A 24,446-nucleotide genomic window follows, 5' to 3' on the forward strand; every position below is an offset into this window, starting at 1 on the left:
CAATAATAAATGGTTCAACATTTCAAAAATCAATGTAACTGATTTGAAATCAGTCAGTGTAATTCACCATATTAACACATCAAAAAGTAAAAAACTATATGATCATCTCTATCAGTACAGAAAGAAATTTGATGAAATCCAACATCTTTTTTTTTATTTGACAGATAGAGTTAGACAGTGAGAGAGACAGAAAGAAAGGTCTTCCTTCCATTAGTTCACCCCCTTAATGGCCACTATGGTTGGAGCTACGCTGATCTGAAGCCAGGAGCCAGGTGCTTCCTCCTGGTCTCCCATGTGGGTGCAGGGGCCCAAGCACTTGGCCCATCCTCCACTGCCCTCCCAGGCCACAGCAGAGAGCTGGACTGGAAGAGGAGCAACTGAGACTAGAACCCGGTGCCCATATGGGATACCGGCTCCGCAGGTGGAGGATTAACCAAGTGAGCCATGGCACCGGCCCCCAACATCTATTTTTTTTAATTGAAGTTCTTTATTTTATGTACAAAAATGTAGCATGGCTTTTCATAGTGCTGATGTCTTGGAGAATCCATTCAAGGAAAATGACTTAACAACTTAACAAAGCTGATATCCTTCGGGTACTGATGGAAACACTGGCAGCACACGTAAAGCCCGTATTTCCGGATCAGACCATGCCGGTTTGAGCAGACGCGGCAAGAGCCAGAACCCTGGCTGAATTTTCACGGGTGGCTCCAGTAGAGCTGCCGGTGGCCCATCTTGCTTTCAGGAATGCAACAAGGTTCAAAAGGCCAACATCTATCCTTGATTAAAAAAAAAAAAAACAAAAAAAAAACCACAAACTATGAATAGGTGGAAACTGTCTTAATTTGACAAAGAACAGGTAAACCCTGTGGCCAATATCACAGCTAATGATGAAAGACTGTGCTTTTCAGCTAGGATCAGGAACAGGACCAGCATGCTCACCCTTACTGCTTCTGTCCCACTTTGAACTGGACGGCTTTGTCAGTGCAATAAAGCTAGCTAGGCAGACAGGCTGGAAAAGAAAAAGTGAAAATGGCCTTTTTACAGTTGACATATTCTTACGTGTAGAAAAATCTGATGGGATCGATAAAAAAGCTGTCAGAACTATTGAGTTTAATAGGGTTTCAGGGTAAATATATAAATAAAAATCTGTTGTGTTCTACATACTAGCAATGAACCATTGGAAATTGAAATTCCAAAAAATACCATTTATAGCAACCAAAATTTCAGAAAAGATACACAAGACCTGAACATGAGAAACTATACAGTATTGCTTAAGGAAATTAAAAATCACCTAAATAAATGGAGAAATACAGCCTACTCATGGAACAGGTTATATTGTTACGATGTCATTTATATGTTCACTTTAATTCTATTCAAGATCTTAGCTAACTTTTTTGTAGAAATTTACAAAAAGGTTCTAAAATTCATATAAAAACATAAGTATGTAGAACAGCTAAAACAATCTTGAAAAAGAAGTTGGAAGATTGTTAGCAATAGCTCTCCTCAAGACTTATTAAAAAGCTACAGTAATCGAGACTGTGGTACTACTATTAAGATACATAAATAAAATGAAAGAACAGAGTCCAGCGACAGACCTGCACACCCAGGACAACCGATTTTGACAAAAGTATAAAGTCATTCCAATGGAATAAAAGGATAATCTTTTATTTATTTATTTTTAAATGATTTATTTATTTGTGTGAGATATCTTCCATCTGTTGGTTTATTCTGCAAATGCCTGCAACAACCAGGGCTGGACCAGGCCAAAAGCAGGAGCCAGAAACTCCAAGTCTCCCATTAGGGTGGCAGGAACCCAAGTACTTAGGTCATCATACGCTGCCTCCCAGGCACATTAGCAGGAAGCTGGATCAGAAGCATAGAGCAGATGGAATTCAAATCAGCCACCCTGTTATGGGATGATGGCTTCCCAAGTGGCCACTTAACCTACTGTGCCACAGTTCCTACCCCAGGAAAGTCTTTTTTAGTTTAGTTTTTTTTAATCTATTTATTTATTTATTTGAAAGGCAGAGTTACAGAGAGGCAGAGAGAGAGAAAGATCGAGATCTTCCCCAAATGGCCACCATGGCCTGAGCTGGGCTGATGTGAAGCCAGAAGCCATGGGTCTCCCATGTGGGTGCAGGGGCCCAGGGACTTGGGCCATCTTCTGTTTTTCCAGGCCATAGCAAAGAGCTGGATCAGAAGTGGAGCAGCTGGATTTGAATCTACACCCATATGGGATGCTGACACTGCAGGTGGCTTTACCTACTACACCACAGTACCAGCTCTGGGAAAGACTTTTTAATAACTGATGCTGGAACAATTGGATATCTATGTACAAATATATGAATTTGAATACATACTTTTAAAAAAATATTTATTTAAAAGAGTCACAGAGAGAGGTAGAGACAGAGAGAGAAAGGTTTTCCATCCACTGGTTCACTCCCCAGATGGCCACAACGGCCGGAGCTGAGCCAATCCGAAGTCAGGAGCCAGGAGCCAGGAGCTTCTTCTGGGTCTCCCATGTGGGTGCAGGGGCCCAAGGGCTACTGCTGTCCCAGGCCATAGCAGAGAGCTGGATCGGAAGAGGAGCAGCCAGGACTAGAACCAGCGCCCATATGGGATGCTGGCGCTTCAGGCCAGGGCTTTAACCCACTGCTCTACAGCCCGGCCCCTGAATACATACTTTAAACCACATACAGAAAATAATTCAAATGGATTGTGAACCTTAATGTAAAACCTAAAACTATAAAACTTGTAAAAAAAAAAAAACCATAGAGAACCTTTGTTACCTTGAGTTATGTAAAGATGTCTTAGCTATCACTCCAAAAGCTTCCATAAAGTAAAAAAAATTTGATAAATTGAACTTTATGAAAAGTAAAAGCTTTCTGTTGTGCTTCATGGTAATAAAAGATAAACTACAGGAGTGGGTGTTTGGCACCGTGGTTAAGACACTGCTTGGAGCACATGTCCCACATTGCAGTGCTAGGTTTGAACTCTAGCCCCATTCCCAATTGCAGCTTCCTGCTAATGCACACCCTAGGAGGCAGCAAGTGATGGCTCACGTAGTTGGGTCTCTGCCACCCATGTGAGAAACCTAGACTGTGTTCCCAGATCCTGGCTTTGGCCTGGCCCAGGTCTGACTGTCGTGTGAAGTAGTGGATGGTCGATCTGTCTTTGTTTCTGTCTCTGCCTTCCAAAAGAATGAACTAAATAAATTAAAACAAGATGAGTCGGGGCTGGTGCCATGGCATAGTAGGTTAATCCTCTGCCTGTGGCACCTGCATCTTATATGGGTGCTGATTTTAGTCCCAGCTGTTCCTCTTCCAATCCAGCTCTCTGCTATGGTCTGGGAAAGCAGCAGAAGATGGCCCAAGTCCTTGGGCCCCTGCACCCATGTGGGAGACCTGGAAAAAGCTCCTGGCTCCTGGCTTTGATCAGCGCAGCTCCGGCTGTTGTGGCCAACTGGGGAGTGAACCAATGGAAGGAAGACCTTTCTCTCTGTTTCTTCCTCTCTTCCTTCTCTTCTCAAATAAATAAATAAAATCTTAAAAAAAAAAAAAAAAAAGATGAGTCATAGACTAGGAGAAATATTTGAAATTCATTTATCTAATAAGTAACTTAAAATACAGTAATATGAAAACTACCCAATTCTAGAATTTTAATAATTTATTTGAGAGGCCAGTGCTGTGGCATAGTGGATAAAGCCACTGCCTGCAGTGCTGGCATTCCATTTGGGTGCTAGTTCGAGTCCCAGCTCCTCCACTTATGATCTAGCACTTTGCTATGGCCTGGGAAAGCAGTAGAAGATAGCCCAAGTGCTTGGACCTCTGCACCTGTGGGGAAACCCAGAGGAAGCTCCTGGCTTCTGGCTTCAGATCAGCACAGCTCAGGCCATTGCAGCCACCTGGGGAGTGAACCAGCAGATGGAAGAACTAACTCTCTCTCTCTCTCTCTCTGTCTTTGCCTCTCTGTAACTCTGACTTTTAAATAAATAAATATTAAAAAAAAATTATTTGAGAGGGGCTGGTGCTGTGGCATAGTGGGTAAAGCTGCAGCCTGAAGCCCCAACATCCCATATGGGTGTCAGTTCAAGACCTGGCTACTCCACTTCCTGTGCAGCTCGTTGCTAATGTGCCTGGGAAAGCAGCAGCAGATGACAAAGTGCTTAGGACCCTTGCACCCATGTAGGAGACCTGGAAGAAGCTCCTGGCTCCAAATCGGCCCAGCTCTGGCCATTGTGGCCATTTGGAGAATGAGTCAATGGATGGAAGAGTTCACTGTCTCTCTCTTTGTCTCTCTGAAACTCTGCCTTTTAAATAAATAAATAAATCTTTTATAAATATTTATTTGAGAGAAGGGATATGGACAGGGAGAGAGAGCAAGTGAGTGAGTGCGCTCCCATTTGCTGGTTTATAGCTGTAATGCCTGCAGTGGATGGGGCTGGGCTGGGAGCCAAAGCTGGGAGCTGAGAACTTAATCTAGGTCTCCAGTGTGAGGGCAGGAACCCAATTACTTTACCCATCATCACTGCTGCTTCTAAGAGTCCACATTAGCAGGAAGATGGAGTCAAGAGCTGGAGCTGGGAATTGAACCCAGGCACTCCAATGTGAGATATGGATATCTTAGTGTCTTAATTGCTAGGGTAAAGGCACATACCAGAAAATGACCCTGTTCTAAAAAATGTCAAAAGATTTGAACAATCTGCTTCCCCAGCTAGAATGGACAGATGGCAAATAAATATATAAAGAGATGCTCAGCAGCATTAGTCATTAGAGAAAAGCAAATTAAAATCACAGTGAAATACCACTGCCTATCTGTTAGAATAACTAAAATTTTTAAAAATGACTGTATTAAATGTTGGTAAGATTGTGGAGCAACTGAACCTGGAAGGTAGAAGTGGTATAGCCACTTGGGAAAATAGATTAGTTGTTAGTTAAAGGATAAAATTAGTTTATATTTGTATGATCCAGCCTTTCTCTTCCTAAGTGTTTACACAAGCGAAAAAAAAAGCATACCTGCTTGAATTTGTGTGTGTATACATATGTGTACACACACAAATGTTCATAGCAACTTTATTTGTGATAACCAGAAACTAAAAACAACACAAATGCTCATCAGTAGGGGTAAACAAATTATATATCCATGATGTGGAATACTACTTAGCAATAAAAGGACATAAACCCTTAAAACATATAGAAGTAATGTCAAAATAGCTAAGTTGAATAAAAGAAACCAGAAAAACAGATATTATTCCCTTTACTTAAAATTCTAGAAAATACAGAATTTGAGAACATGCAAACCACAGAGAGATCAGTGGTTCTGTGGGGTGGGGAGGGGCATAATAGAAGGGTTACCAAGGGACACTAAGAGATTTGAGGATGATATGTTTGTTCTTTGTCCTGATTTAGTCTTTTCATAAAATTGTGAACTTTCAAATTGCATTTTGAAAGCCAATTTGACATTATCCTCAATAGACTCATCTTTGCAGACTACAGTGTTTTCAAATTAAGTTAAAATTCATACTATTGTAATTTGCCCATTTATAAAGTATACAATTCAGTAGATTTTGCATATTTACAAAGCTGTACAACCATTACCAGTAATTCTAGAGCCTTTTCATCTTCCCCAGATGAAACCCCATTCCCATTAGTAACCTCCACTTATTGCTTCACAATTTCCCCAGCCCTAGGCAACCATTAATCTGTTTTCTGTCTCTGTGGATTTGCCTGTGTAGGACATTTGTTGTAAATGGCATCATACAGTATGTGACCTTTTGTGACTGACTCTTTTCCACTTAACAGTGTTCCAAGGTTCATCTCTGTTGTCTCATGAATCAGTTCTTCATTCCCTTTTATGACTGTATAATGTTACGTTGAATGGGCATACCACGTTTTGTTTATCCGTTAGCTAATGGACATTTGGGTTGATATACTTTTTTGCTATTATGAACTTCTATGTAATTTTTTGTTCAGTCATATGTTTTCAGTTCTCTTGACTATATAATTAGAAGTGAAATTGCTGAGTCATATGGTAACGTTAACTTTTTGAGGAACTGTCTGTATTTAAAAGAGGTGCTGATGCAATCATGTTTAGCTCAGAGCGATTTCTGCTAAATGGAAGACTTTGACCATCCTGGTTTTGAAATCAGAACTGTTGTCTTTTTACTCTATTTAGAGAACTATTTTGGTTTTTATTTTCTTCTTTTTTTGAAGTAGGTAGATTTTTCAAAAATATTTTATTTATTTATTTGAGAGGTAGGGTTATAGTCAGAGGGAGAGACAAAGAGAGGAATAGACAGAAAGATTTTCAGTTCGCGGATTCACTTCCCAAATGGCTGCAATGGCTGGAACCAGGCCAATCCAAAGCCAGAAGCCAGGAGCTTCTTCCGGGTCTCTTATGTGGGAGCAGGGGCCCAAGCACCTGGGTATCTTCTGCTGCTTTTCCAGATAATGGCAGAGAGTTTGATTGGAAGAGGGGCAGCCAGGACTTGAGACAGTACTGGCCTCATTATTTTGGTTTTTCAAGGCAAAACTTTTCGAATAAACTATCTCTGTGATTATTTTAGATATTTTACCAAAACTCTGTAATAGGGTTCTCTATTACTTTTTGCTAATGTAAATCATGTCCTGAATACCCAGTTTTGCTGTATGAGCTATTTCTCTTAGGCTTATCTAAGTCTACTGAGAAACAGATGACCTGAAGCTAATTTTATCCTTAGTGTTGATTTGATATAAACTTGTGAAGTATGCTTTTTTATTCTGTGTTCTGTGACCACGGTATTCTGTTATTTTGGGATAAAAATAGGCTACAAATATCCTGATTGTTACTATTTGTTTGCATTAATTTGCACTGTCTGAACAAATAGTAAGATGCTTCATGTTAAGTTTGAAGCTGTTTCTAAGCTTAAAACCTTCAATATTTTTATGTACCATTAGGTTTGATGACAATGTAAAGTCATCTAAAGAATGTATATTATCCAAATAGATTATTTTTTTTTTAAGATTTATTCATTTGAGAGGCAGAGTTACGCAGAGGCAGAGAGAGAGAGAGAGAAAGACAGAGAGAGGTCTTCCATCCACTGGTTCACTCCCCAAATGGGTGCAGTGGCCCAGGGCTGGGCCAGGCTAAAGCCAGGAGCCAGGAGCTTCTTCCGGGTCTCCCACATAGGTGCAGGGGCCCAAGCACTTGGGCCATCTTCTGCTGTTTTCCTAGGTACATTAGCAGGGAGCTGGACTCGAAGAAGAGCATCTGGGACTTGAACTAGCACCCAAATGGAATGCTGGCACTGCAGATGGCAGCTTTACCTGCTATACCACAGCCCTGGCCCCCTAAGTATATTATTGATATTAGCAATTTGGTGCATAGCTTTTCTTTCCTTCCTTCCTTCCTTCCTTCCTTCCTTCCTTCCTTCCTTCCTTCCTTCCTTCCTTCCTTCCTTCCTTCCTTCCTTCCTTCCTTTTTTATTTTTTAGATTTACTTTATTGGGACTAATCCTCCACCTGCGGCGCCAGAATCCCATATGGGCGCCAGGTTCTAGTCCTGGTTGCTCCTCTTCCAGTTCAGCTCTCTGATGTGGCCCAGGAGGGCAGTGGAGGATGATCCAAGTGCTTGGGCCCCTGTACCCGCATGGGAGACCAGGAAGAAGCACCTGGCTCCTGGCTTTGGATTGGCGCAGCTCTGGCTGTTGAAGTCATTTGGGGAGTGAACCAACGGAAGGAAGACCTTTCTCTCTGTCTCTCTCTCTCACTGTCTAACTCTGCCTGTCAAAAAAAAAAAAAAAAAAAGATTTACTTTATTTATTTGAAAGGCAGCGTGACAGAGAAGGGAGAAATAGAGAGAAGTCTAATATCGCTGGTTCACTCTCCAAGTAGCTACAATGGCTAGGGCTGGGCCAGACTGAAGCCAGGAGCCAAGAGCTTCATCAGGATCTCCCACATAGGCACAGAAGCCTAAGCACTTGGGTCATCCTCCACTGCTTTCCCAGGCCATTAGCACAGAGCTGGATCAGAAGTAGAGCACCTGGATTTGAACTGGTGTCCATATGGGATGCCAATCTTGCAGGTGGTGGCTTAACCTATTACACCACAACGTCGGTCTCCTCTACCCGACCCCTGTGCAAAGCTTTTGTTTTAGTCACAATTTAAAAAATTTTGGGGTCCAGTGTGCAGTGCAGCAGGCTACCCTGCTGTCTGTGAAGCTGACATCCCATATGGGTACTGTCTCAAGTCCTGGCTGCTCCACTTCAGATCCAGTTCCCTGCTGATGCTGCCTGTGCAGCAGATGGTAGCCCAGGTGCTTGGGTCCCTGCCACCCATGTGGGATACCTGGATGGAGTTCTAGTCTCTTGGCTATGGCCTGGTCCAGCCCAGCTGTTGTGACCTTTTGGGGAGTGAACCAGTCTATGGAAGATCTCTCTCTCTCCCTCTGTCTCTACAACTCTGCCTTTCAAATCAGTCAATAAATCTTTTAAAATTAAGAATTTTTAAATTTCTACATTAATTTTGGTGGAAATAATGGATACTTTAAGATTTTCTTATTTTTCCCCCGTGAGTAAACGTTATAGAACTGTATATAGTATAGGAAACATGGATTTCTTCCTGTGGTTTGCATTTCTTCCTGTGATGTGGATGACTGGATCCATGAAGGACTCAGCTCATACTTTTTCACTTATTGAAGGCAGGTATAATTTTGTAGTTTCTTCTGTGACACTTACTCTGGAATTCTGAGTAAACAAAGGCCTTGTCTTGTAGACCACTTTTTAGACTCGAAGCCAGTGCTCTTTAGTAATGGGTGGAGACTACCACTAGAAAGCAAAGGGAGGAAAGTCTGATACATGAAGTGTGGATGCCAGTTCAAATGAAAAAGTGCTTCACCTCACTAGCGCTCAGAGAAATGTTCTTGGTGCTTTTGCTGTTCATACTATTTTTTGATCTTTAGATTGGATATTAGAATTTTTAAAACTTTTCAGTGACGTTAGCCAAAATGTGGGAGAATGTAAGCTGTGGTACTCCAGTAGGACTGTCAATTGGTAGAGACTTTTGGAGAGTACATTGGTACTACCTAACAAAATTTAAAATGCATGTGCCCGCTAATTCTATTTATGTTGCTTAGTATGCTCATATGAAAGAAAATATATACTTCCTAGCACATTTTATCCTGCAATAACCTGGTAAAAAAAACTAGACAGTACACCAAAGGAAAGTCACAAACTCAATCACTCAGAAACCTAGGTACAGAAATTCACCCCAAACGGCAGATTTAGAATCTAGTAATGTGTCATAGCCAAATTGTGTTCATCTTGATAATTCTAGATTGAATTAATAGAAGATCTGGCAATGTAATTCTATACATTAAAATGAAAAACTGGGGTGGTGTTTTATTTTAATTTTTTATTTAAAAGGCAGAGAGACAGAGATCTTCCATACACTAGTTTACTCCCCAGATGCCCACAACAGTCTAGGTGTACCAGGCTGAAGTCAGGAGCCTGGAACTCAGTCTGGGACTCCCACCTGAGTGGCAGGGACCTAACTGTTTGGGTGATCACCTCGTGTCTTCCATGGTGTACATCAGAAGTAGCAAAGCTGGGACTGGCACTTGCACTCTGACAGGAGATACTGGTGTCTCATGTAATGCCTTTTTTTTTTTTTTTTTTTTTTTTTGACAGGCAGAGTGGACAATGAGAGAGAGAGACAGAAAGGTCTTCCTTCCATTGGTTCACCCTGCCCCCCAGATGGCTGCTACAGCTGTGCATTGCGCCGATCCAAAGCCCAGGAGCCAGGTGCTTCCTCCTGGTCTCCCATGCGGGTGCAAGGCCCAAGCACTTGGGCCATCCTCCACTGCACTCCCTGGCCACAGCAGAGAGCTGGACTAGCACCTGGTGCCCTTATGGGATACCAGCGCCGCAGGCGGTGGATTAACCAAGTGAGCCACTGCGCTGGCGCTTTTTAAATAATATTTTTTGACAATGTAAAAGCATGGTCATCTCAGTCGATGTAGGAAAAATATTTGATTCAATTTATTATTAATTCACAACAGATATTCTTAGTAAACTAGGAATAGAAGGAAGCTGGTATCAAATGAAAAGTATTTATAAAAATCCTAGTGTAAAACATAATATTTAATGATGAAATGCCAGTCATATTTCCTTTAAAATCAGGTGCAGAAATGGAGTGCCGGCTGTCATTGATGCCTTGCAGTATTATATTGCAGATTCTGGCTAGTGCAGTTAGATAAGAAATGTAAAGATAAGGATTGGGAAGGAAATAAAATGTTGGCTTTCTCAGATGATAGGATTATATATGCTTTTGGATTTTCTGTGTAGACAAATTATTAGAATTACTAAGAGGTCAGAAAATTTTCTGTACCTTAAAGTCAATATATAAAAGGTCAGTTCTGTTACTAGCAGTTAACTATTAAAACAGAATTAATGGGGTGAGAGGGACTGGCACCGTGCTGTAGCAGGTAAAAGCCTGCAGTGGGGAATCCCATATGGGTGCCAGTTCGAGTCCCAGCTGCTTCACTCCTTTCCAGCTCTCTGCTATGGCCTGGGAAAGCCGTAGAAGATGACTCAAGTGCTTTGGCCCCTGCACCAGCATAGGAGGCCCGGAGGACACTCCAGGCTCTTGGCTTCAGATCAGCCTAGCTCTGGCTGTTGGTGGCCAGCTGGGGAGTGAACCAGCAGATGGAAGACCTCTCTCTCTCTGTCTCTGCCTTTCTGTAACTCTGCCTTCCAAATAAATAAATAAATCTTGGAAACAACAAAAAAAAGAATTAATGGGGCCAGCACTGTGGTGTAGCGGATAAAGCTGTTGCCTGTGGCTGCAGCATACCATATGGAAGCCGCTTCAAATTCCGGCTGCTCCTCTTCCTATCCAGCTCTCTGCTAAGGCCTGAGAAAGCAGAGAAGATGGCCCAAGTCCTTGGTCCCCTGCACCTGCAGGGGAGACTCAGAAGAAGTTTCTGGCTTCTGATCAGCTCAACTCTACCCATTGTGGCTGTTTGGGGAGTGAATCAGCAGATGGAACACCTTTCTTTCTGGCTCTACCTCTCTCTGTAACTCTACCTCTCAAATAAATAAATAAGTACATCTTTTTAAAAAAGCAGAATTAAAAAGCACCATTTACCATTTGTAACAAGAAGAGAACAACAACAAAATAATCTAACAAAAGTTTAACTAAATAAAAGGTACTGGGACAATTTTGGTTATCTGCATGGAGAACAAATTAAATTGAATTCCTGTATTAGGCCATACAAACAATTAGTTTTAGGCAGATTAAAGATGTATATGTATAAGACAAAACTTTAAAACTTATTTATAGGGGCTGGCACTGTGGTATAGTGGGTAAGGCCACTGTCTCCAGTGCCGGCATCCCATATGGGCACTGGTTTGAGGCCTGGCGGCTGCTCTTCTGATCCAGCTCTCTGCTACAGCCTGAGAAAGTAGTAGAAGATGGCCCAAGTCTTTGGGCCCCTGCACCTGCGTAGGAAACCCAGAAGCGGCTCCTGAATCCTGGCTTTGGATCAGCGCAGCTCTGGTCATTGCAACCAATTGGGGAGTGAAGCAGCAAATGGAAGTCCTCTCTCTCCTTCTCTCTCTGTGTAACTCTGATTTTCAAATAAATAAATAAATAAAAATTTTAGTGGCTTTGTGCTAGGAAGAGATTTCTTAAGACCCCAGAAAGCACAAATCAAGAGAAAAATGGATTTAACTACATTAAAATTAGAATTTGAGAGCCTACAGAAAATAGGTGAAGCACAATTAGAAACTACACATAACACATGCAGCTAACAAAAGGTTAGTATCCAAAGTACATGGAGAACTGTTACAAATCAATCGTAAAGTCAGTTTCATAGGAAAAGACGTTTCTGAAAGGGAAGAAATGTGAATGGTGAATCCATGAAAAGATGTTTAGCTTCGCTGGTAGGAGGGAGAGCTACTGAAACCACAGTAAAAGGGTGATGTCAGTTAAAATGGCCAAGTAGGGACCTCTAGGAGCTGTCCCTCTGAAGAAACACCAAAAATCTTGGCAAAAACTGTCAGTCAAGCTTATCAGAGCTCTGGAAGACAAAGGTTTACAGCTACCAAGAAGGAGCTGGAAGGGGTGAAGTAGGGGGAGTCTACCCAGAATTCTAAATCCAGTGAAACACACTTCAGGAGTGATGGAGAAATCAAGGCAGACCTGGGTGAACAGTAACCGATGGAGTTCATTACTGAGACATGTCCTACAAGAAATACTAGAGGGAGACGTCCAGGCACACCACACACCTACATATACTTGCTGGCATAGGGCCGAGAAATGCCCATTTCAAATAAAACCTCTGATTGGTTCTTACATACCCAAAATAAAAACTCTGCAATGCAGTAACATTCTCTATCCACTAGATTATTAAAAACTGGGGGTGGGGGTGGGGGGGTGGCCCAGGATGTGGCACAGTAAATGGTACAGCTACCTTGGAAAATATTTTGGCATTACCTAGTAAATTCAAAAATATGAAGTAGCAGGGCCGTGCTGTGGCATGGCTGTTCCACTTCTGATCCAGCTCTTTGCTATGGCCTGGGGAAGCAGAGAAGATGGCCCAAGTCCTTGGACCCCTGCACCCGAGTGGGAGACCTGGAAGAAGCTCCTGGCTCCTGGCTTCGGATCAGCACAGCTCTGGCCGTTACTGCCATCTAGGAAGTGAATCAGCGGATGGAAGACTGACTTTTTTCTTTCTTTCTTTCTCTCTCTCTCTCTGCCTCTCCTTCTCTCTCTGTGTAACTCTGACTTTCAGATAATAAATAAATCTTTAAAAAAGAACATGAAGTAGCATGCAGTAGCTTTGCAGACCACTCAGAGAAACTCTGCAACAGAAGATACATAAATAGTGTTCACAGCAGCTGTTTTTAAAGACAGAAAACTGGAAATAATCCAAAGGTTTATTGATAGAAATAATAAACTTTTACGTTTGACCTAAAAGCAAAAGCAAATTGATAATGACTGTTATTTAGTTGGTGGATAGAGTACTTGAATATTGTTCTGTAGATTTCTTGATATCTAGAGTACAAATAAGTATAATTTATTTTAAATGCCATTCACTGCCCCACCACCACCATTTTTACTCTTTGCTTAGTGATTCTTCTGTCAAACCAACACCACTTGCACTTTCCCTACCCTTCCGCCTATTTAGTGGTGAAAATATGTATAACAGAATGCTTTTATCAGTCATTCTCTTTCCCTTTTTAAAAGATTTATTTTATTTGAAAAGGAGAGTTATAGGGAGAGAGAAGGAGAGAGATCTTCCATCCACTAGTTCATTCCCCAAATGGTTGCAACGGCCAGAGTGGGCCAGTCTGAAGCCAGGAGCTTCATCTGGATCTCCCGAATGGCTGCAGGAGCCCAAGCACTTGGGCCGTTTTCCACTGCTTTCCCAGGCGCATCAGCAGGGAGTTTGATTGAAAGTGGAGCAGCGGGGACTCGAGCTGATGCCCATATGAGATGTTCACATAGCTGCATCTCTGATATAGGTACAAAATCAAGGGGAATATTTTATAGATATCTATCTTCACTTTGAGGTGGCAGTACTTTTTTTATAGTGTATAAATGTTTATTTAAATCCTAGGTTATTCTATAGTGGGAATATTTGTGACAAAATACAAAGTTACAAGGTTTATCTGAATGGATGATTATGCTTAGGATAGAAGTCTGTGATCACCTTTTGCTCATGTTTGTATTTCAGAAGAGGAAGCTGGTCAGAGACATGTGGATATGAGCTAAGTGTTCAGGGACGATTCCAGCTATTGACTTGCTGTTTGTATATGAAGAAAATTAAGTTTCTCAATTTTTTTTTCTTGTATATGTACTTCAAAGACATCTGTTTCCTTGAAATTGAGGAAACATACTTTATTATTTTGGAGTTGCAAAGTGTTTAAAGTTATTTCTCTCTTTCCTGTCTCTTCCTCGTTTTCCTAACATGTGATTTATTTCTGGTTTTACCAGCTCTGGGACCATTTGGATCATACGATGTTTTTCCAAGATTTTAGACCATTTCTAAGTAGCAATCCACTGGACCAAGACAATAGAGCCAATGAGAGGGGTCACCAAACCCACACTGACTTCTGGGGACCAAGCCGGCCTCCTCGGCTGCCGATGACGCGGAGATACAGATCTCGGGGAAGTACTCGCCCTGACAGATCACCAGCTATTGAAGGGTGAGTGATTTTGAAGTTCCTTTTAAGAGTGCTTTCAGGGGCTGGTGTTGGGGTGCAGCAGGTTAAGCTGCCTTCAGTGTCTGAGTGTTCACGGTGTCGGTGTCCTAGCTACTCTGCTTCTGATCCAGCTTCCTGCTGATGCACCTGGGAAGGCAGCAGAGGGTGGCCCAAGTGCTTCTGCCCCTGCACCCACCTGAGATATAGAATGGTACTCCTGATGCCTGGCTCAGCACTACCTGTTGTGAACCAGCAGATGGGTCATCTTTCAATCTCTCTTCCCCTGCCCCCAAATAAATCAATACTTTCTTTTAAAGAGAACTTTCAATGAAGGACATGTTGGTGTAATTGAATCCATACAAGATTCTCGTACTTAATACCTTTGTGGAGCTAGATGGACAAGATGAAAATTCAGCTGAATTGAATGTCTAATATGAGCTAAGTGTTAAGAAACTGGTCCAGCTGTTGGCTTGCTAGTTTCTATATAAAAATATACATTTCCTAATTTATAATTTTTTTCTTATGTGTATACTTCAAACACCTCTCTTTTCTATGAAATTGTGGAAATGTATTTTATTATTTGGAACTGCCTACTACCAGTTAATGATGATAAACTAAAGGATTGTAACACTAATGTTACAGGTCTTTGATTAACATTTTTTTTATATTTTTAAAAGATTTTATTTATTTATTGGAGAGGTTGAGTTATACACAGAGAAAGGGAAACAGAGAGAAAGATCTTCCAGCTGCTGGTTCACTCCCCAAATGGCTGCAGCTGCCGGAGCTGCGCTGATCTGAAGCCAGGAGACAGAAGCTTCTTCCCGGTCTCCCATGCTGGTGCAGGGATCCAAGCACTTGGGCCATCTTCTACTGCTTTTTCATGCCACAGCTGAGAGCTGGATCAGAAATGGAGCAGCCAGGACTGAAACCAGAGACCATAGAGGATGCCAGCACTGCAGGTGGCGGCTTTACTCACCACAGCACCAGCCCCTCCTCACCTATTTCTTACAGGATTTTGTTTCATTCATTTTCTACTTTTTGCTCCCTTTCCCCCTTTATGCCACCTCAGCTACCTGTTTACCCTTTAGCTTTGTGGTTTTTTTTTTTTTTTTTTTTTTTTTGACAGGCAGAGTGGACAGTGAGAGAGAGAGAGACAGAGAGAGAAAGGTCTTCCTTTTGCCGTTGGTTCACCCTCCAATGGCCGCCGCTGCAGCCAGCGCACCGTGCTGATCCGATGGCAGGAGCCAGGATCCTGGTCTCCCATGGGGTGCAGGGCCCAAGCACCTGGGCCATCCTCCACTGCACTCCCTGGCCATAGCAGAGAGCTGGCCTGGAAGAGGGGCAACCGGGACAGAATCCGGCGCCCCGACCGGGACTAGAACCCGGTGTGCTGGCGCCGCAAGGTGGAGGATTAGCCTATTGAGCCACAGCGCCGGCCTAGCTTTGTGGTTTTTAAACCTGGCTGAACATTAGCATCATCAAAAATTGTTTTTAAAAATACTGATATGAGGATCCTACCCCTAGGGATTATAATTTAATTAGTCTGGTTTAAGGTCTAGAATTAGTAATGTTTTAAAGCTCCTAAAGTTATTCTTATTGTAGTAGGATTAAAAACCACTGCTCCAGTTATTACCAGCTCTCATTCCTTTTTGGTAAAAAAAATTTTTTAGAAGATTTATTTATTTGAAAGGCAGAGTGACAGAGAGGAAGAGACAGATTTATAGACAGTAAATCTGCTGGTTTACTGCTCACATGGCTTCAACAGCCGGGTCTGGGCCAGGCAGACCAAGAGCCAGGAATTCCATACTAGTGTCCCACATGGCTGGCAGAGTTCTTAGTACTTTGGCCATCTTCCACTGCCTTCTGAGGTATGTTAGCAGGAGGCTGGATTGGAAGCAGAATAGCCAGGACTCAACCGGCACTTTGATATGGGATGCCCATGTCACAAAATACAACTGTGCTTGGTTTGTGTACTTTCTCATTTCTCCTATTCTTTTACCTACTCTAATAAGTCCCTCCTTTGGTTAAAATTCCTGATGACTTCTTTCTTATTATTTATTTTTTAGATTTATTTTATTTATTTGAAAGGTAGTTACAGAGAGGAAGGGAAATACAGAAAGAAATCTTCCATCCACTAGTTTGCTCCCCAAATGGCTGCAGTGGCCAGGACTGGGCCAGACTGAAGTCAGGAGCCAAGAGCTTCTTCCTGGTTTCCAACATGGGTGGCAGACCATCCTCTGCTGCTTTTCTTAGGCCATTACCAGAGAGCTGGATCGAAAGTGGAGCAGCCAGGATATGAACCAGTGCCCATATGGGATGCCAGTGCCGCAGGCGGTGACTTTACCTGCTGTGCTACAATGCTGCCCCCACCTCTTCTTTTTTGATTAATGTATAATCTTTGAGAGTGATTCTCTAATGGTTTTTCACCTGATGGTATTTGCACTCACTGATGAATCTTACCTTAATTATTACTGTAATGACTGTAGGAAATTTTACAGTTTCTATGATTCCTTCTACAGATATTAGGCGTTCTTCTATTTAAAAAAATTTTTTATTAACTTATTTATTTTTAGCATGAGCTCCTGGATTTTGTTTTAATCAGTGTTCATTTTGATGCTTGAATGGTCCAAATTTGTCTAAAGTAATTAGAGCTCAATGTTTTAGACAGCAGCTCCTGTCCAGAGCCTTTAAATTAATAAGGGAGCTGGGGTGTCAGAGAAGGAGATCAGATGAGGTTGAGTGTCTCTGATTGTTAGCTGATAATTTCTGGCCTATCAGACACATGTGTTTTCTGTTGGAGTTCCTTTAATGGAAATAAAATACTTTCAGGTGAGTGCTGGTGTTGTGGCATGGCGGGTTAGGCTGCAGCTTGCAATGCCGGCATCCCCTGTCAGAGTGCCAGCCCTGGCAACTTCTCTTCCATTCCAACTTTCTGCTAATGGGCCTGGAAAAACATAGACGATGGCCCAAGTATTTGGGCGTCTGCTACCTACATGGGAGACGCAGTTGGAGTTCCTGACTTGTGGTCTTGACCTGGCCTAGACCTGCGGTTGTGGCCATTTGGGGAGGGAACCTGCAGATGGAAGATTGATCTCTCTCTTGTCACTGTGCCTTCCAACTAAATAAATATATCTGTAAAAAGAGATACTTTGGAAGTTTCTTGGTTGCCAAATAAGAATGTGGAGAATTAACCTAATTTGTCCTATGTGAATGCTTCAAAACACAGTATGAGTACCCTTGGGCAGTCATACATTCTGACTGCAATCTAAGAAAGAAGGAGAAGGTAACACACGTACCAGATACATAGAATTTTCCAGATATTAGCCCTATACATTCTTGTTACAGAGCCCTTGACCTGCATCAGGTAAAGCTAAAGTAGAAAGGGGTTAAATTTTAAAATAATTTGTTAAAAAAAAATTCCTTGTCAGGCTGATAAAATATCAGTGTGAGTGCATTGGCTTAAATCAGTCTTCCTCAGCTGCTTTGCCTCTTCCATAGGAAATCATAGTCTTCTGTACTAATTGCCTCTTTGACCAGTAGCAAAGAGTAGGAGAAAAACTCAAGCTTCCTTTCCTTACCAATAATCATATTACCATCGTAATATGCAAGTTACATGTAGCCTGATTTAATGGAGGTTTACACACACAGAACAAAAGTCTGCAGGAAGGTAGGAGCATTTCAGTGTCTCAGTTCTATCAGAGGTGCATCTCCATGACTCTCCTGGTCTTCCTCTCGTACTTACTGTCTTAGGGGCTCAGGTGGGGAGAAAGGGGAAAGACATAACCATAGTTTATTTAGCCCATTTTTCTAAGGAAACCAAAACCTTTTCTACTGCCCCACTGCTATTCCATACCCCTGCCAAGGAAATTCCACTCACTGAGCTCTGTAGCACACACATGCTCCTTGCTTGAGCTGTAAGGAAAACTCAGAAAGCATGGGTTTGGTTTTTATATCCTTTGTAGTGGGAGCTGGCAAGGGAGAATGAAATGTCTGATAATTAGCTATTTTTTTTACATTGATAGACATTCACATTTTATGTCCTAATAATTAGCTATTATATTACCTATTTCAACTAATGGACTAATGGCATGCCATTTTAGATTAATTGTAACATAGAGTTAATATTTATTTCATATTAAGCAATGTTTTAGCAGTTCTGAAGATTTTTATCTTACCATAACTTATAAAATATGTTTTGTTTGGGCTGGCACTGTGGCACAGTGGGTTAAAGCCAAGGCCTGCAGCACTGGCATCTCATATAGGCACCAGTTCCCATCCTGGCTATACCACTTCCTTTTTATTTTTTAAAGATTTATTATTTATTTGAAAGAGTTACACATAGAGAGAAGGAGAGGCAGAGGCAGAGATCTTCCATCTGCTGGTTCACTCTCCAGATGGCTGCAACGACTGGAGCTGGGCTGATCTGAAGCCAGGAACCAGGAGCTTCTTCCTGTTCTCCCACACAGGTGCAGGGGCCCAAGTCCTTGGGCCATCTTCTGCTGCTTTCCCAGGCTATAGCAGAGAGTGAGATTGGAAGTAGAGCAGCCGTGTCTCGATATGGGATGTTGGCACTGCAGGTGGCGGCCTTACCTGCTACGTCACTCTTCTTGCTAGGCACGTATGGAGTAGTGGATGATCATTTGATTTTTTTTTTTTAGGACTGTGCCAAGACAAAACTGGTTTGTATCCCTGATAAAGATCAGTCTACTTATGGTTCTTGCTTGGCTTTTGGAGGTTTCAGTTTAGAGCCTGATGCGTTTTGTGAAGCTTTTCTTCCAGTGGGTCGGGAACTTTAATCTTGGTTCCATTAGAGTGCTGTAACACTCTGCTCTATTTTCCCAAGTTCCGCTTTCTATATTTGCTGCCAGATGTAGCCTCAGATTTGGGAGATGTTCGGAGGGAAGATGGCTGTGTTATGCTGTGTGCTGTGTATGCCTCCTGAGCCTTTGCCAGAGGGTCTGGATTTGCTCTCAGTAGTGGTTCACCACCGAGGCTTTGCCCAGGAGTCTCCAGCTTCTGCTCTTGCCCAGCATTAACAGACATGGTCAGAGCAGCCAGCTCCTCCCCAGGTCCTCTCTCTAGAGTCCTAACCTTCTCTTCTCAGTGCCGTGGGAGCTGTCTGTCTTCAAACATATTTCCCAAATCTTCTGAGTTGTTCTAGGTGTTAATGCTCTTCTGCCACCGAGTGCTTTGTCCCACCTGAGAGTGGAACTGTTTCTTTAGGTCAGATTCTAAGCCAAAAAGTGCTGGGTCAGAGGGTAAAACCACTTAAACTGGTATTGTTAAGTCACCCTCCTGGAAGACTGTCTGTTTTAGTTCCACCAGCAGAAGTTGAAAGTGTACCCTGTGCCTGCAACACACTAGATGTTATCAGTCTTTATCTTTCTAGTCTGACAGACAAAAACGTGATAGTTACCTTTCTAAAACTTATGTCTGATTCCCCACTTGGTTAACATTATTTTCATGTAATTATTAGATACTTATATTATTTAATATTCTTTGCCCAGCTTTCCTATTAAAGAGTTTAAAAAATATTTAGGAGCTCTTATGTATATATAGTTTAGATGCTAATCTTCTATATATTGCAAACATAAATTTTTTTCTATTCTGTCCTTTTTCTTGTTCTTGATCACTGTATGGATGTTTTCATTTTAGGATATCAGATTTTTAATCTTATATTTCATACTATGCTTAAAAACATTTTAGTCCTTTATTTAAAAAAATTATTCCTTTATAATCTATTTTCTTTGCTTGGTCCTTTTGTGATTATATTAATCATAATTGTTTTTGGTTACAAGTGGTGGAAATCTAGTGTACTGTAACTTTTTAAAAATTAAAATGTATTGTTCACATAACTAAATGGGCTTTGGTTTATCTTACACTTAACAGATGCCTTTTAAACTAAATATTTTGTAATGCCCTCTACTAGCTTGATTAGAAATTCATTGATTATAACATGCAATTTAAAAAATACATATGAGTATACATCCTATTACTCTCTAATATAAAGAAGAAATAAAAATTGTAAATATATTATGTTTTGATATTTATGTTCATAGCCTTTACTATTTTGGTAGACAAAATGAAAAATCAGATGCTTGCCTCTATATGTGGAATCATTAAGAAGTGATTGCTGCAAAAGCCATGGGACAAGAGTATTATATTGACAGTCCATCTCCCATAGAAAACATTGGTATTATGATTTTCCAGAATGGTGAAGGACTCTTGGGAAAGTTCTGGAGTTGAAAAAAGTGTGAACTTCTCTTATTTTTACTTTTTTGGGTAAAGATTTATTTATTTATTTGAAAGTCAGAGTTACACAGAGAGAAGGAGAGGTAGAGAGAGAGAAGTCTTCCATGTGCTGATTCACTCCCCAATTGGTTGCAACAGCTGGAGCTGGGCCGATCCGAAGCCAGGAGCTTCTTCTGTGTCTCCCGTGTGGGTGCAGGGGCCCAAGGACTTGGGCCATCTTCTACTGCTTTCCCAGACCGTAGCAGAGAGCTGGATTGGAAGTAGAGCAGCTGGTCTCAAACCAGCGCCCACATGGGATGCTGGTGCTTCAGGCCAGGGCTTTAACCTGCTGCGCCACAGCGCCGACCCCGATTTTCACTTCTACTTGAGATATGTGGATGGATTTTTTTTTTTCTTCTGTGAGTTAACTAAAATAAAAATACATACCACATGGCCGGCGCCGCGGCTCAATAGGCTAATCCTCTGCCTGCAGCACCGGCACCGTGGGTTCTAGTTCCGGTCAGGGTGCCAGATTCTGTCCCGGTTGCCCCTCTTTCAGTCCAGCTCTCTGCTGTGGCCCGGGAGTGCAGTGGAGGATGGCCCACGTCCTTGGACCCTACACCTGCATGGGAGACCAGGAGAAGCACCTGGCTCCTGGCTTCGGATCAGTGCGGTGCACCGGCCGCAGCGGCCATTGGGGGGTAAACCAACGGTAAAGGAAGACCTTTCTCTCTGTCTCTCTCTCTCTCTCTCACTGTCCACTCTGCCTGTCAAAAAAAAAAAAATATATATATATATATACACACCTCCCTTTCCCACCACGCTCTACCCCCACATTTAACTGTAATGCAATTTTATCTTTTTTTTTTTTTTTTTTGACAGGCAGAGTGGATAGTGAGAGAGAGAGACAGGGAAAAAGGTCTTCTGTTGCCATTGGTTCACCTTCCAATGGCCGCCGCGGCCAGCGCGCTGCGGCTGGTGCACCGCACTGATCAGAAGGCAGGAGCCAGGTACTTCTCCTGGTCTCCCATGGGGTGCAGGGCCCAAGCACCTGGGCCATCCTCCACTGCACTCCCTGGCCACAGCAGAGAGCTGGCCTGGAAGAGGAGCAACCGGGACAGAATCCGGTGCCCCGACCGGGACCAGAATCCGGTGTGCTGGCGCTGCTAGGTGGAGGATTAGCCTATTGAGCCTCGGTGCCGGCCTCAATTTTATCTTTTTAACCAAAAAAAGCGCATATCAGTGTAAACACTGTATGTATCAACTGAAGAGAATCTCATCTTATACTTAATATAATGGTGAGCATGTGACTTCCAAAGAGGAAGCCGCCAAGAAAGAGCAATCGTAATTGATCAGCTGCTGGTGAGGTGCTCCTCCAACTCCAAGCTTTTGTGTAGGGCCAACTTTAGAGCTTCAAGGAGATAGGATATTTCTCAAACTTGATTAGTACCATTTACTTATTGATCAGTTCAAGCACGTCTGATTTGTTCTTCTTGTCAGTAGCAGGCCAGGAGAGTATATTAGTTAGCTATTGTGATAGAGCAGATTACCCAGAATGTAACAGCTTACATTCATTATCTCCTATTCCTCAGCATCAGAAATTGGGAGCCGCTGAACTAGATGGTTCAGGTGAGGGGCTCCTGAGGTAATAGTAACGTGAGCTGCGGGCGCAGTCATCTCAACACTTAGCTGGGCTTGGCCAAGCTGTTCCAGGACTGCTCCTTCACAAGGCTGTTGGCAGGGGGCATCCTTCCTTACCAAGTGGCTTTCTCCCTGGGGCTCCTTGAATGTCGCCAGGATTTGCCGCTGACTTCTCCCAGACTGAGTGATCTGAGAGAGAGGAAGGAAATAGACCATAGTAATGCCTTTCTGTATCAAAATTTTGGAAGCTACCTGCTGTCACTTCTGCCATATAGAAGTTTTATCTGCAAGAAGTCATTAAGTCCAGCCCATGATTGAAGGGAAGAGAATTAAGTCCTATCTCTTTTTTTCCTTAGAATTATTTATTTACCTGAAAGTCAGAGTTATAGAGAGACAAAGAGAGGAAGAAGTGATGGGCGTTAGTTCTAGTCCCGGCTGCTCCTCTTCCCATCCAGCTCTCTGCTGTGGCCGGGGAAAGCAGTGGAAGATGGCCCAAGTGCTTGGGCCTCTGCGCTGGCTTGGGAGACCTGGAAGAAACTTCTGGCTCCTGACTTCAGACTGGCCCAGACCCAGCCGTTGTGACCATTTTGGGTGTGAACTAGTGGATGGGGGATATCTCTCTCTCTCTCTCTCTCTGTAACTCTGCCTTTCAAATAAATAAAATAAATCTTTACAAAAAATTGCTAAGAGAGTAGATTTTAAATGTACTCACAACAAATAAGTGTGAGGTAATGCATATGTTAGTCAGCTTTATTTAGCCATTCCATACTTTGTACATATTTTTAAAACATTGTGTTTATGCTGTAAATATGTAAATTTTGTTGTAAAAATAAAAATACAAAACAAAATAAGAAAGCACAGAGAAAATAGTGTAGTTAGCTATTGTTGAACTTCAGTAGTAGGAAAAATATAATATTCATGGCTGCCATTGTATTTTGTTTTGTTTTGACAGGCAGAGTTAGAGACAGAGAGAAAGGTCTTCCTTTCCACTGGTTTACCCCCCCTCCCCAAATGGCCACTACGGCTGACGCGCTGCGCCGATCTGAAGCCAGGAGCCAGGTGCTTCCTCCTGGTCTCCCATGCAGGTGCAGGGCCCAAGCACTTGGGCCATCCTCCACTGCCCTTCTGGGCCATAGCAGAGAGCTGGACTGGAAGAGGAGCAGCCGGGACAGGATCCGGCACCCCAACCAGGACTAGAACCCGCGGTGCCGGCGCTGCAGGCAGAGGATTAGCATAGTGAGCCGCAATGCTGGCCTGCCATTGTTATATTCATTGGCCTAATGATAGTGAGAGCCAAGAGGGTGAAAAGCGCGTATCATTCAAAGCACAGGTGCACTACGAAACAGTTTTCTCCTTTTACTGAGACTTAGCTCCAGTATCTCTTTGGGTAACAAAGACCAACTCATTAGGATAAAGCAAACATCTGAAAAAGGTACATGTGCCATCCTAAGGGTTCAGAATGATAAATGCTAAACACATGTGTGTTTATAGTATAGTCATCTGAAATTCCCTTAAAATAAAGTAATTCTCAAATTTAATAAAAAGATCCTTTCAATGATATATTTTTAAAAGTTTTATTTTCTTATGTATTATTTATTTGAAAAGCAGTGAGAGAGAAAAACAGAAATAGAGATGTATATTCAATCCACTGGTTCATTTACCAAATAGATACAACTGTCAGGTTTGGCCAGGCTAAAGCCAGGAACCCCACTGTGGTCTCCCATCTGGGTGGCCGGGCCCAGATTCTTTATTCTCAGGTGCATTAGCAGGAAACCGGATCAGAAGCGGAATAGCCAGGACTCAAAACAGGATGCCAGCATCACAAATGGAGGCTTCATCCAGTGTGCCACAATATTGGCCCCAAAATGGTCTCTTTAAATAAAGTTTATTGGTTTTTTAAACTTGAAAGGCACAGGGGAGGTGGAAATATAGATATTTTCCACTGCTGATTTATTACTCAAATGCCCACAATAGCTGGAGCTGGGCCAGGCCACAGTCAGGGGTCAGGAACTCTGTGTGTCCTTTCTGGAAAGCAGGGTCCCAAATACTTGAACTGTCATTTGCTGCCCCTAGGGAGGTGCGTTAGTAGGAAGCTGGATTGGCTCCACTGGGGATGTGGGGATGTGGGCATCTGTAGTGGTGGCTTAACCTGCTGCACCACAGTGCCTACCCCATAAATGATGTCTTATACAGAAACCTAACATGGGAAGACACACTGAAATGGAACTACCCTTGTTAAATGGGGATGTGCCAAGAATCTCAGTGGTTCAGCATCCCTCTCAGGCCTTTTTCATACTGGTGCCAGAGATTCCAGGAACATAATCTGATAACTGTACAATGCCATCAGATCTCATTCTAGCTTTATTCACAAAAATCTAGTAATCCATAA

The 24,446-nt window shown here is 42.4% G+C and overlaps 1 protein-coding gene and 1 pseudogene across 4 annotated transcripts in view; one reads left to right on the forward strand and one right to left on the reverse strand.

Annotated features, from left to right (window-relative positions):
• The window catches only part of RNF115 (ring finger protein 115), an 84,479-nt gene that overhangs the window by 52,915 nt on the left and 7,118 nt on the right, over positions 1 to 24,446 (forward strand). For all 4 annotated transcript variants that reach the window (XM_089300062.1, XM_008264550.5, XM_002715649.6 and 1 more), the window contains one exon: positions 13,977 to 14,188. In XM_089300062.1, coding sequence (XP_089156188.1) covers positions 13,977 to 14,188 — 212 coding nt within the window. The remainder of the gene's footprint in view (positions 1 to 13,976; positions 14,189 to 24,446) is intronic.
• On the reverse strand, positions 423 to 841 carry LOC149125549 (small ribosomal subunit protein uS14 pseudogene; annotated as a pseudogene).

This window comes from Oryctolagus cuniculus, chromosome 7 (genome assembly GCF_051225735.1).
Source record: "Oryctolagus cuniculus isolate XC-2025 breed Fujian yellow rabbit chromosome 7, ASM5122573v1, whole genome shotgun sequence".
Lineage (NCBI taxonomy): Eukaryota > Metazoa > Chordata > Mammalia > Lagomorpha > Leporidae > Oryctolagus > Oryctolagus cuniculus.